At 40.6% G+C, this 14,087-nt stretch overlaps 2 protein-coding genes across 3 annotated transcripts in view; one reads left to right on the top strand and one right to left on the bottom strand.

Moving 5' to 3' along the window:
• Positions 1-185: 185 nt before the first annotated feature.
• uevld (UEV and lactate/malate dehyrogenase domains) lies at positions 186-10,707 on the top strand. Its single transcript, XM_088417286.1, has 12 exons — positions 186-312; positions 1,756-1,840; positions 1,920-1,985; positions 2,066-2,229; positions 2,299-2,437; positions 2,510-2,604; positions 4,240-4,345; positions 6,991-7,161; positions 7,268-7,432; positions 7,539-7,623; positions 7,725-7,848; positions 10,001-10,707. The coding sequence occupies exons 1-12, from the start codon at positions 271-273 to the stop codon at positions 10,163-10,165; spliced, it is 1,407 nt and encodes a 468-aa protein (XP_088273412.1). The 5' UTR covers positions 186-270; the 3' UTR covers positions 10,166-10,707.
• LOC148422035 (uncharacterized) overlaps positions 10,599-14,087 on the bottom strand; it is a 23,805-nt gene continuing 20,316 nt past the window's right edge. For both annotated transcript variants that reach the window (XM_088417283.1, XM_088417285.1), the window contains one exon: positions 10,599-13,932. In XM_088417283.1, coding sequence (XP_088273409.1) covers positions 12,713-13,932 — 1,220 coding nt within the window. In that variant the 3' untranslated portion in view covers positions 10,599-12,712. The remainder of the gene's footprint in view (positions 13,933-14,087) is intronic.

Below are 14,087 nucleotides of genomic sequence, written 5' to 3' on the forward strand. Positions count from 1 at the left end.
TGGGTTCGTATAAAGACGCCCCAGTAATTATGGATGAATGGTAAATCCAGTTATCCTAATAAACGGGGAATTGTTATGAATAAACGTTAACCTCGGTGCAACGGGGAATCGTTAAAATAACTTTCTGTTCCTTTCGGACCACCGTACTTGAGTAGAAAAGAGGAGGGGTTTGTTATTACTTAGCTACTCAGTAAAGTTTGCGGAAGTTGGTGCAGTCTATAAAGGAAGAAAGATCCAAGAGTGATCGCCGTCAATAAAAGCCATCCATAGATGGACCTCCGTTCGGAGAAAATACAGCGGGTGCTATCAAAGGTGAGTTAAAGGCGTACTTGATAGATTTTGATATCTATCATCAGCATGTATCTGGGTTGCTGGCCGGCTTGCGCAGCGTGCTAACACGGTATAGCCGCTGTCAACAACAGGCTTGGCCAGTTTCGTGACTCAGTCTTTCCTAAATTAACACGGAAGCGTTGAATTATATTGAGCACAAAATGTGTCTTTGAAAGTTTTATACTTGATAAATGTCATCGAGTATATAGTAATAAACTTGTAGATCAATAATTCAATTGCTAGTAGAGTTATATTAAAAACATAGGATTTGGATTACGTCGTCCTACAAATTTCGTGAGTCAAGATGGAAAAATAATAAACATTCATTCAAATTTAAACGAGTGTATCCGTTTTCCAAATGTTTGAATCTAAACATGATTAAGGCGCTTCAGGGACATCAAAGGTTTTTTTTTTTTTTCCAGGACATATAACGTCAAAAGTTTAGAAACATCCCCAGAGTCCACGTTATTTTTTTCTACCCATGTTGTAACTTAACCCTGAGATCACCTACCTACCTACCTACCCCCCCCCCCCCCCCCCCCCACACACACACACACACACACACACACACAAATTAGCAACACTCATACAATCTGTTATTGGACATGTTTAAACTAAAATACATCGTACTGTCATTTCAAATACTTCAAAGTAGGCACATCTTGGTTCTTTCCTATGAGGTTTATGATTTGGATTGTGTTTTATGATCTGAAATGACCCTCACATCAGAGATGTGCAATTTTGAGAGTTAGTAGTTTGGATTCTTGAGCTTTGAATGTTATTGGCAGCTTTTCACTTTGAATGTGTTTTGAAATCTTAATACCTGTTATTGTTCAAATACAAAGCGGTCATTCAATTTGACTTACTACACAATCCACACGGAATAAAATGATAATGATACATAGTATTTTTGGGTTGCATTTTTGTCCTGGCGGGCTGTGGGTGGATGATTTCAGTATGGGTTTAATCCAATGCAATGTTATTCTTACTTCTAATGTTAAAATGCAAAAAGTAGGTACATCCCAAACAACCATACAGTCAAATTCATACCATGGGAGCAATTTTGAATTTTCAAATTACCCAACATGCATGTTTGGACTCTAAATTGGCTTTGTCTTGTATAGGACCAGTCCACTTCCATGTCACTTATGCACTGCTTAAGTGTTAACCTTAGCATCAGGAGCAAGTGGCGGTTCAAAATCTTGCTCAAGGTCACGGGACCCAGGATGGAAACCACAATATTTGGGTTGTGAGACAACCGTTCAGTCACTCATCCTGGAAGAATCCCACACAAGCACTAGAATAAACACATTTCTAATCTGATAACTGACAACGATCATAAGAAATAATAATTGGAATAAAACATAGACTGAATCCATTTGCCATGTCTTTTTTTGAATCCATGAGCCGTCTGCCTAATTTCAGTACAAATTCCACGATGTTGCTCTTGAGGAGTTGGACAAAATTGAGAACACCTTCCCCGGGATGATCCCTTCTGTAGGCAGATATAGTGAGTTTTCTGCAGGAGCATCATAATATCTCTCACACAAACACGACCACAATGTCTAAACTTCTATTACATATTGTAGCATTCAACGACGGCTCCCAGAAAGAGCTGCTGAAATTGAATGGTAACCTTCCAGTCAAGTATGAAGGTAAGACTTGCTGCATTTGGCAACCGCAGCACCATGTGGTGAATCACGCCAAAGACTTTTTACATTTTTTCTCTCTTAAGGGCGCTCCTACAACTTCCCCATCCAACTGTGGCTGATGGACTCCTTCCCAGTCACGCCTCCCATTTGCCTCCTAAGACCGACGTCAGACATGGTAATCAGGGTGGGCAAACACGTGGACGCCAGAGGACGCATCTACCTGCCTGTATTGCACAACTGGGATCACGTACGTTGTTCTTGTTGTCTGGTAATGTTCAGTGTTACCTACCTCTCATGAGATGCTTCCCCAATACAGCCCAAGTCATCAGTAGTTAATCTGCTGGAGGAGATGATTTCCAAGTTTCAAGAGGATCCTCCCCTGTCCTCTACCACCCCAGGACAGAAAGATCCACACGAGCTCCTGGCGTTTGTCAATAATATCCGGATCAATGATAGTACATCACTTAAGCTTCTTTGTTTGTGCTAACTTTTGGCCAATTAACAGCCTTTGCATTTTTGAATTTCAGGTACCGTCAGACACCACGATAGCCCGATCAACAAAGTGTCTGTCATCGGAGGAGGGGATTTAGGAATGGCTGCAGTGATGAGCATTTTGGCTAAGGTTTTCACCTTTTTATCCAGCACTGTGTGCAAGTTTTAGCACAAACACTATTAGTACACAAAAGTCATCTTCCCAAAACTGTAAGTGCAAAGGACTGTCATTTCAGTGAGGACCAGAATAAAAGTAGGGATTTAGGGGGGGAAAAAAATGCCATTTGCAGTCGTATGAAAATGTTTGGGCACCCCGATTATTCTCAAGTTTTTCTTTATAAATCGATGCTTGTTCGGATCAGCCATTTCAGGAAAACTATATTTCATAGCAGTCAGCGATGTTTGGGAAATGAAATGACGTTTGTAGGATTTACAGAATGTGTGCTATAATCATTTACACAAGAGTAAGCATTGATATTTAGTAGATCTTCTTTTTGCTGAAAAGTTTTCTTTAAAACAACATGTTCTCTACGCCCCCACTAGTCTAAACACATTCGGATTATTAGTATGTTAGTGGAATATGAATTCAGCAGCAATTTCAACCTGCTTTTATCCAGCTCAGGGAGGCGGCCATTTTGTCATTGTGTGTCGCCTTAAAATGACATCACGGTTGCTCGGCGCTCAGGCAACAAACATGATTTTCCTTTTGAAAAATTTCATACAAGCGGATGCACAAAGAACTTAACATTTGTGTGAAAAAGAAAACGTTTGGGATTTCTTCCCCTGAAAATATCCTTTCTCATGAATGGCTTCATCTGTGAATGTACAGTAGATCTAGGCTCTGGCTCACTGAGCTTACCAAACAAATTGTGTATTTCAACACACCAAAGCAGATAAATAAAAGAACAAGTGTGCCTAAATGTATGCACCTGCCAAATTGTATTTAAACTGTAAATCCTACAGTCTTCATTCTTCCTCCAATACCACTGTGTTTGTCTGCTACTGAATATTATATCTTAACTACATTTGCAAGGGAAAAATCTTGAATATTATCAAGGGTGCGCAAACCTTTTCAATCAACTCAAAAGTCATTATGGCAGGAAACATGCTTGTGGTTAGCACGCATGTCCCTGTCACAAATGAGGATTGCTGCGTTCGAGTTTTTTTTCTCTGAACAGAGCCCAATGCAGTGTCTGAACTGTGTTGGAGGTGGGAAACCACCACTTTGGAAGAAGGAAGGACCATCTGGTAGACTTGAGATTCACTGTGAATTGGTTATCTGCCTTGAATGGGTGGGTTGACATATGATAAAACATAGGGAGAGCGTGTAGACAAAGGGGATTGTTGAAGGATATCAATAGTAATACCACAATTCTGTGATTTGCTCACAAGCAAGCAAATCCTATCATAAATCAGCTGAAAATACTGACTAAATAAAATCCAACAATCTTGAAAATTCCAACTAATACAACCCTGCCTGCTGCTGGGGGTGATGAAAGGAGAAGTTTGAGACATACTGTCTATAGCAGCTCAAAACGGTTTATCACAATAAAACGGACGCAAATGTGTATCGTCGCATAGAAAAAATGCATGTGTCTAGGTGGCCCAATGACAAGTCTATCATCAAGCTGGAAGTAGTCTAACAGAAATGATCACTTGTCAACAATTCAGAGGTTAGCTTGAGCCCTATGAATTGTGCTTGTGTCATTTAAATTGATTCTAAGCCTCGTATAGAAAATGAATACTCTCTTGTGTTCTTCTTCAGTGTAAAGTAGAAAAGCTTGTCTTCATTGATGTTGCTGAGAGTTCCACTAAGGGGGGCAGCACCGATCTGGAGATATTCAAGCTGCCAAAGGTGGAGGTGTCCAAAGGTACGTAGTTCTTAATACAACAAAGTAGACACAAGAATTGGCCGTCATGTTCTTTAATTATACATTATAACGAGTCCTGTAGTTTATTAATTAACACGATATACCGGTAGTTTACACTGATTTTCCTTTTGCCACATCTACAAATGACCTCTAAAAAAAAGTGTAAACAATTAAAATACATGTAATTAATTTACGTAGAGAGCGGGTGTCGAACTCCAAGCCTCGAGGGCCGGTATCCTGCATGTTGTCCAACCTTCTCTCTCAAACACATCTGATTCAAATGATTGGGATCATTTTGAAGCTCCCGTAGAGCTTGCTAATTAACTCAACATTTGAATCAGGTGTATTGGGGAGAGAAAACCGGAAAACATGCAGGACAACGGCCCTCCAGGACTGAAGTTTAACACCTATGACAGAGCAGTGGCTCTCAACTCTCTTTTTCATTGAAGTATCCCCTGTGAAATATGTTTTCAGCCAAGTACCCCTTAACCAGTGCAAAGAATTTTTGGATTAAAAAAAAAAAAAGACGTAAAACATGCTATCAGTACCTGATTTATTAATTGTAAGAACCTTTCAAACTTAATTTGTATTGGGCCGCAAAAAAATATTCAATACAAAGTGTCCTAGTTTGGATCATAAAAGAAATATGTCATACAAAAAAAATATATATATTTGTCTACAAAAAGTAATCAACCTAAAGTGCTAGATCCATTTGCAAAAAGAAATAAGTATAAATAAAGATTTGTCCACAGAAAAATATTAAACATTAATCATTCTCTTTTAGATGACAGTAGAGATCGGGTCACAAAAATGAATCATTGACTTAATTATTAATATTTAATTGTTCATAAAAAAAAAAATCAATAAAAAAATGTCAGACCTCTTCTCAAAAAGAATAAATATTTTCCCACAGAAAAATGTTCAACATAAAGCATCTTCTTCTGGGATTACAATAGAGATTTTTATATCAAAAAGAAATAACGTCATTATTAATAAATATTCGTCCACAAAAATAATCAACATAAAGTGCCAGACCTGTTATCAAAAATAATTATTATAAATAAATGTTTGTCCTCAGAAAAATATTCACCATAATAATAATCATAATAATGAAATAATAATAATAAAATAATCTACAAAAAGTGTTAGACCTGTGGTCAAAAAGAAATACAGTGGGCCCCCGTGTTACGAACTTAATCAGTTCACGGCTACGCTCGTAACTTGAACTGCTCGTATGACGGGCAATCCAAACCTATGTTAATTAGTGAATGCGTGCAATGCGTGCAAAAACCTTTGGTAAAAACATCACGACTTTATACACATAAAAATGAGTAACATAATCTACTGTACAGTTAAATTAAATAACATATACAAAGAAAAAATGACATTTACCTTTGGGGCGACGTGACTTGAGCTGGGTGGAGGCGGAGGGGAGCAGAGACCAACCCACAGAATTTATTTATTTATTTTCTTAAACGGGAACTTTTCTCAAACTAGAACATATCACCGGCGATTTCCTTCTCTTTAATCCATAATAGAAGAAGCCTCTCAATTTTGTTGTCGCTCGAGGTCCGTCCCCCGGCGAGGAAAGTCTTGCCCTTAGAAGATTGCCGAGCGGTTACGTCCATACTCACGAGCAAAGTTAACCATGCATGCGCCTCCTTCATATTTTTTTTTTATTATCTCCTGCTTCATTTCTATTGTCATCATCCGCTTACTTCTTCCTTTACCGCCACTTGCAATTTTAGAAGCCATGTCTAACAGATAAAGTTTGCAAAGTCTTCGCAACATTTCTTCCTTCCATTTTTCACTCATTTTCTCTCCTTCCTTCCGTCCCGACCAACTGTGACATCAAGCTAGATAAAGGCGTTCGGCCAATAGCATATCGGCATTTCTGTGATTGTCGTGACGCTGGCCAATAGCATCTCCGTGACTAAGTCCGTGACTGACACCTTGACTGAGACAGTGACTGTGACATTGTAAGAGCAATAGAGTTCAATGTTGCCGTGATGAGTGTCAACTTCTGAATTAGTTGACGTAGCACAGCTAAAATAAATGTTCGAATACAATGGCCGGCATGTCGGATTGTTCGTAAGACGGAAGGTTTGTGCGTAAGTGGGGAACAAAAAACTCCGCGTCCACGCTCTTAAGTCGAAATGTTCGTAAAAGAGGGTGTTCGTAAACCGGGGGCCGACTGTATTTACAAATAAATATTTGTCCAATAAAAAATATTCAACTTAAAGTGTCTTCTTTTGGGATCCTAGTAGAGATGTGATCACAAAAATAAATCATTAACTTGACAGGTAACGAGAGGTGACACGTGGCTCGAACCATTCCAGTATGGGGGACAATCTGGCTTCTTAAAACTGAATAAACTATTGAAGATAAAAATGATTTTTTGAACTCTTATTTTACTGAAACATTTAATTAATTCAATAATTATTTGTAAAGGATGTTTGCAGGTTTGTTTTATTTAACATCTCCAGTACCCCCTGGAGTTACTGCACGTACCTCCAGTGGTAGCCGTACCCCCATTTGAGAACCTACTGACATAGAGGAGTTGTGCTGGCAAAGAATTGAACTCATCCTCCGTGCGATCGGTACCTTCTCTGCCATTTTTGACAATTTGATTGCACCCTTGTCAGATTTGTCCGCATCCAAGGGCTCCAGGGTCATCGTGGTGACGGCCAACGCGTGGAGCGGCGAGCAGTCCTACGTGAGCGTAGTCCAGACAAACGTCGACTTGTTCCGAGGGATCGTTCCTACGTTGGCGCATCTCAACCCCACCGCTGTCATGATCGTCGCTTCTCAGCCGGGTAAGCTCATTGGCAAATAAAGGGAGAAGGAAGGGATCCGTGTACGTCATGAGGTATGAGCTGTCCAAAATGCCCATCACATGTCTTTCTGCCCCGTCTCCTCCAGTGGACATAATGACGCACGTTGCATGGAGACAGAGCGGCCTGTTGCCGACACACGTCATCGGGGTGGGCTGCAATCTGGACTCTGAGCGTCTCAGTCACATTCTGAATATTTCCCTAAACACTCCCAAACAGGCCTGGGTAATCGGAGAGCTTTCGGACAACAAAGGTGTGTTTGTATATATATGTATGTGTATATGAATGGATGCCATTTCGGTCGCATTCGCTTAACAAGCCGTGCGTCGACGTTAACGTGTCAGCACCTTGTCACGCAGTGCCTGTGATGAGTAACAATGAGCCGGGCTCCAATAAGCAATTGGAAATCGCAGGATCCGGCGCCACCAAACCCATACTGACTCGGTAAGGTCCTCAGTTATGAATTTAATTCCGGCACAGGATCCAAGTGGCTTTTGAATACAGTTCTAGCTGACATGCCTCTGTGACGTGTCCCCCCCCCCCAGAGCCTTTGATCTGATGAAGAATCGAGGTCAGCGTTCATGGTCTGTCGGCCTATCTGTGGCTGACATCACAAACAGCATCCTGACAGATAAGAAGAAAGTCCACTCCATTACCACTCTTGCCCAGGTGACGCATCATTTTATATACGCGTATACAGTATATACTGGATATATACAGTGCTCATTTTACCTCTGGAAACTGTTGGGTCCCCGGTATTCGCAATACTAAAAAGGTATGGGTCCCAACAAAAATGTTTGGGAGTCCTAAAAAATCACACGGAAAAAGTAACTATGAGATTCGAACTGCATTTCCAAGACATGAGCAAAAACCAACAACAGATATTGAAATATGTCACAGTAAAGTTTTATGAAATAAGGGAATGAACTTACATGTAGCATCTGTCATATCTTTTTCATATCGCAATCACTGATATAACTAAAGTCCGCTTTTTAATTTTGTCTTTGTTCCTCTTCCCGATCTTCCAAAGCATTTCGTTTTCACTTTTTACTTTCTGGCTCATTGTTACCCAATTGTGTAATACTTGACTTGTCACTAATCCTGGAAAAATTGCAGAGTTGATGTTGTTTCGGGCCCAAAGATAGCACTTTTAGGAGGCTTTTTTGCAAAACAAGAACCTGTAGAAGTGAGATATCAGGTACAGACAACGTGACCTGCGTGATCAAAACAAACATGGCGGCCCAAGTCTTAAGTTTTGCTGGATAAAAGACTAAATGGATGATGATTTTAATGTTAAAAAAAAAAATAACTTGGGGGGGAATCTTTGACTGTCTCACAATTCGATTACGATTTTTAGGGTCTCTGATTCAATTCAGAATCGTTTTTCGATTCGAAATTTTGATTCAATCAAAAATTATTTGTGCTTCAATCTCTAGATGTACAAAGAATCATTTACTACGTTTTGATTTGTAAGGAACATGCCTTTTTCAACAAAAAAATAACATGTGGACATCTGCTACTCTTTGAAGCTAGCTATAAGTTGTATCGTTTATATAGTATACAAAAAGAGGAAACAAAAATTTAAAAAGCTAGCACAAGATACAAAGGAAATTTGTACCCAGATATGTGGAAAAAATGTTGCCACATGAAAAATACTAATATTTTTCAGTACATTTATGACAAACGAGATATGAAATCAAACTTGTATGTGCAAAGCATGAAATGTGTGTCAGTTTGAGCATTATCAGTCATCTTTGGAACATTATTTATTTTGAATGATTGTGAGTAATATGTGTGTGAATTAATTTGAAGTTTGCATACATTTTGTATTTTATTTTGTGGACATGCTGAAGTTTTGTGTTGTGTTGATTAAGGACCATTTGCTTTCTGTTCTGTACGAATATTTGTTCCTGGTTAGCTCATTTATTTTTTAATATTTTATAATGTAATTTGAGAGAATGCCAAGGGTGTAAAAAGCAGTAATCAGAGCAATTTTGAAGAAACTATAATACAATGTAGATACAGTGGACTCCGGGGTTACGGCGTCCCTGGCTTACGTTTTTTTCACGTTACGGTGTGAAATACTCAGTTTTTTCCTCCCCTCTTTAAGACATTTATCCCACTTTAACATAAACAACTGTCATGACCTGTGAGGTTGGTTGTGTTTGTTGTTGTGCCTTCCTCTTGAGGCGTTTTTAGGTAATTGCTCTTATTTTCTGTTGGCGTCAAACTGCCTCCGCTGCAACGCGTCACTACAATGCTGGTCTGCTTGATTTTGCGTGAGAGAGCTTTCAGTATTGTATTTATAATGCGTTTTAGTGCTTGATTCAAACTTGAATTGGTTATCCATGAGTCCCAAGATTGCTAGTGATGTTAAAGAGAGAAGTAAAAAGATGATTTATATGGAAGGGAAGCTGGAGATAATCAAGAAATATGAAGAAAGTTAAGCTAGCCTAGGCTACCGGGAATACTGCAATAACAAGCGTCACTCAACGGTAAAGAAATCCTTTGTATATTTTTTATTTATGATGTTATTTAATTAGATGCATGTATAATATATGTACATAGCACTTACTATCCTATTTTGTTACCAGTTGTTAATATGTATATACAATTTTTGTTTTTACCTGCTGTTTTACACACATTCACTAATTAACATAGGTTTGGATTGCCCACCATACGGTGAATTCGCATTACAAACCCAACGGTGGGACGGATTAATCTCGTAAACAGGGGCCCACCGTACTTGCATTCATGAGGGTTAAATATATATATTTTTTTTAGAAATCTGTGTTCTAACAGGCGTTTTGTCGTTGTCTAGGGCTGGAGCGGCATAGGAGCAGAGGTGTTCTTCAGCTTGCCGTGCCTGCTGGGGGCAAGTGGGTCCATGCGCCTGGCCGGTGTGTCGCTTGGAAAGGAAGAAGACTCCAAGCTAAAGGAGAGCATCAGCTCGCTCACTAACCTCATGAGTCAGCTGAGGATATGAAGGATAGTCATTGTAGTAGCGTCGCAGTGGGAGAGGCTGTTACTTGCTGGCGTTTCTCCACGGATGGAGTGGCGGCATGTTACAAACAACCATTACTTATGATGGTTGAATGCAAGTTTGAATGTATGGACACCCTGTCTTTAACCGTCCAGTTTGTTGTGTCTTGATTATGTGTCACTGACTTTGGACAGGGGAGGAAAAAAAAATGTACAAATTATATATTTATACTAAACCCATAGACATGTCACAGAAATTGTACTGTTAAGCTGTTATATTTTACATTAAGCGATACATTAGGCGCAAACAAGCCAAGAATTTGGGGAAGTATTTTGGATCAACATTTTGAAGAGTTTGTAAGTTTGATGTGATTTTTTTTTTTTTGGCTGATGATGCAAGTATAATCCTTCAGGGAGGAAGTAATTGGGTGAAGGGCTACCAGGGTACTTTTTTTATTGAAAATTTGCTCTTTTGCACAGCTGGAACATGGACACTAACATTTAAGCATTTATGGGAGTGCAATAAAACAAATAATCACAGGTGTCTGACGAAAGATAATGAACACAATCTGTTTTTATACCATCCAACAAAAAGCATACTGTACATTCTTTATGTCCTACGCAGTGACAGTTGACGTTTTTGACTGTCTCCGTGTTTGACTGGTGACCATGGGCTCAGTCTCAACTGAGCTCCATCTCTACGCAACCCTGACAAAGAGTCGTTAATGAAGATTTATGCGTTATGCGTTAATGAAGATTTATGGGTGAAACGTCATGTCAGAAAAAAGGATAACACATTTGGTGTCACAGTACAATGCTTTTCATTGGAGAGTGACAAATACTGGCAAGATCTTGATTTGGGTTACCAACTCTCCACCACAATGGATTGTAATGCGATCATGTTAAGGTCCTTATTCAACGTCTGTTACATAGGAATACCAGCTTAGTACCACTAAGCCAGAGTTATTCGTTTTGGCGTTTGTGGATCCTGTTTAAAGATTTTAGTGTCCACTTGTTGAGTATTTACTTGGAAGTCTATCAGGCAATGTAGCATTTACAGCAACAATCTGCAAAATATATTATGTGGGACTTAACAAGAATTTTGATCATGTGCTCCGCATCAATCTGTGCTCCAGGAGTGAAACAACTTTAATTTCCCCGAACAATTACACTGAGCCATTATAACTTTAACATGACTTCAAAAACTTCAGAGTGAGCATATACACAAATTATATTAAATATATAAAATTCTCGCGATGGTTTTTAAAACGTCTTCATATAGGAAAATACCTGACGGCATAAGTTATCAAAAGCATGAATATAAAATACAGGAGGTAACAATACCACTAGAGGGAGGTGTTGTTCATAAGATGATGGAAAGTGATCACTTGTTTTGAAACATTATTGGTTATTTGAGAGAACGCTACCAATAAACTAACAACAAATGGTAACAACTGAATAACGCGTACAGCCTTAAAAAGAAAAAAAAGAATGCACCAGAACTTTCCTTCTGTAGTTTGTTGACACTGAAACAATGGACCTAAAAATACTCAACACATTTTGACATTTAAAAGAAAAGTTGTGAGCCAGCTCACACATTTCAGCAATGGGCAAAATGAGCTCGAAACACGACCTTTGGACTCTATTTAAGACAATTTAGGAAAAGATTCAACCATGCCATTAAAGAACTAACGGTGGCTTCTTTTCTTCTTGCCTGCTGATAGGGTATGACATTTCAAAAACAAAATCGGGAACGCCAGTGCGTTAGCAATATGCATTGCAAGGCGAAGAGCAGTACAAAATGGCAATTAGAAAAGACCTTAAAAAAAGGTTCCATCATAGAAATGTGCGTATTTTGATAGCAAAACACAAATACAACCTTGATGCCACAACGGCAAGCCGTTCAAACTTGAATTCAGTATATCACATGTACACTCTGTCTTCAGTAGTAAGATCATTCTTAATAGTAACATACAGTATTTCCACTATTTTATGACATTTCAGTTACTTAGTAGATTGTTGTCCCATCTTACTAGTGAGAAAAAAAACGCTAATTTACCATAGTGTGCTACTAGTGACATTTTAAAATTCTTCATGTAATTTTGAGCGCTTCACGCGTGGAACAAAAAGCGTGAAAATAATCAGTTGTGCAGTTTTGCCTCATGAGTAACAGTTGCGTGTTTTGAGTGCAGTAATGCCTTTACGCAACAATATTGGCCTTGTATTCAACTGGTGTGCACAAATGTCATATGGTGGTGGGTTGGGTGTGGTGGATGTTAATAGTGAGACAGTTGTTCCACTAGTGCGCAAAAGTGTTCTTCTGTAATTAAAAAAAAACCACCACTGCTAATCCTAGCAGTCATTTCTACTATAACGTGCTGAGGTGATTACAAGTGAAGACACTTTTGGTAGGATTTGGAAACTTCAGCACACAAGTACGACATGTGAATAAATGCTCATCTAGCTCGTCGTGGAGACACACTGAAAATCTACCGGGCTTTTACTCAATGCCTGTTATACTGTTTTGATCAGTCAATATGTGAAATCCACTTCAAAATGTGATGGACTTTGGCAGCTGCTGTTCAACGGGAGATATCCTGCAAAAGTCCGGGCTGGAGCGAACCTCCGGCACACCTAAGGTAGATTGTCCTGAGTACGCGGGGTGGCCCGGGGGAGACCTGGTGTACAAGAGCGGCGCCGGGAAAGCGGAGTGGTCCCTGGGGCCCCGAGAGAAAGGCTTGGAGTATGCGGAAGGCGAGGGGGCTCTGTGACATTGCTGGGGAGAGAGTCTATCGGCGAAGCTGGGCGGAGGAGGAGGGATGATGACGATGGAGTCCTCCACCCAGCGTTCCTCGCCTTCATAGTGGGGCTCCTGAGGTAAACGGGGAAGAGCGCAGCGCAAGGGCAGCAGAGGAGACGGAGACGCGGGGATGAAAACGGCAGGCGGCGGCAGAGGATAGTGAGCCGGGTCGTAGTCTCTGTGGAAAGGAACCTCCTCGGGGGTGGAGCCCAGCAACCTGTCCGGGCAGCGATCGTCGTCATCCGCTTCGGACAGGTTGTCGTACTGCGAGGTGTTGGAAGGTCGCCTGTTGGCCGAAGTCGCCGGAACGTACAGGGACACTGGGAATTTGGTGGGCTTTGGGGGAGCTAGCCTGGGGGAAGAAGATGCTGTGAAGCCACGGGGAGGGGACACCGTGGGCTTGGGTGGCGCCTCCGGTTTTAATGTTGACCCCGATGGGGGAACGGAACGGCGCTGGGCCGGCGGACTGACTTTTTGCTCCTCTTCTGTGGAGTAAAACACTGGTGGTGGCGGTGGCAGATCTGGTAGGTCTAACATCTCTGGATCCATGCTAAGCTCATCCAGAGGAGGGGCCTCATAGGGCGGGGGCCATGCCATAGCCTCTTCCTGGGCATTGGGGGCTACACTAGGTTTCCCTCCTTGTGCTTTTGATGGAACGCTTTCTTTCACATCTCTGACATCGTTTACCGCAGCGCAAGGTTTTGCTGGTTTGGGAGGTAATGGCGGTGCTCTACAAGGCGTCAAGGGAGATGATGCAGTTGCGTCCGGTGATTGTAACAAGGGTGTGCTTGACCTGCTGGGGCTTTTTGAGTCCTGGGGCTTGATGTGCTGTGGGATGATGCTCTCCTTAGTAGACTGGCTAAGGGGCAGCAGATCACCTTTTATCTTGGGAGGAGAGTCGGGCTTCAGAGGGAGAAGGAAAATCGGCCTCTCTTGACCAAGGGGCTTCTTTGGTAGCTCCTCTGACTTTGCTAAAAAAAAGAAAGAAAAAAAAAAAGACTTTAAAACACATTAAGAGGTCAACAAATGTAAGCTAATACCACTTGATTACCCACAGCTACCAAATTCTAAAACATGTCATTGGGACATTTTTTGACTTTAGATGTTTCTTTACATAGTCTGTGTG

This window comes from Hippichthys cyanospilos, chromosome 6, assembly GCF_059441005.1.
Source record: "Hippichthys cyanospilos isolate Australia breed blue-spotted pipefish chromosome 6, RoL_Hcya_1.0, whole genome shotgun sequence".
Classification (NCBI taxonomy): domain Eukaryota; kingdom Metazoa; phylum Chordata; class Actinopteri; order Syngnathiformes; family Syngnathidae; genus Hippichthys; species Hippichthys cyanospilos.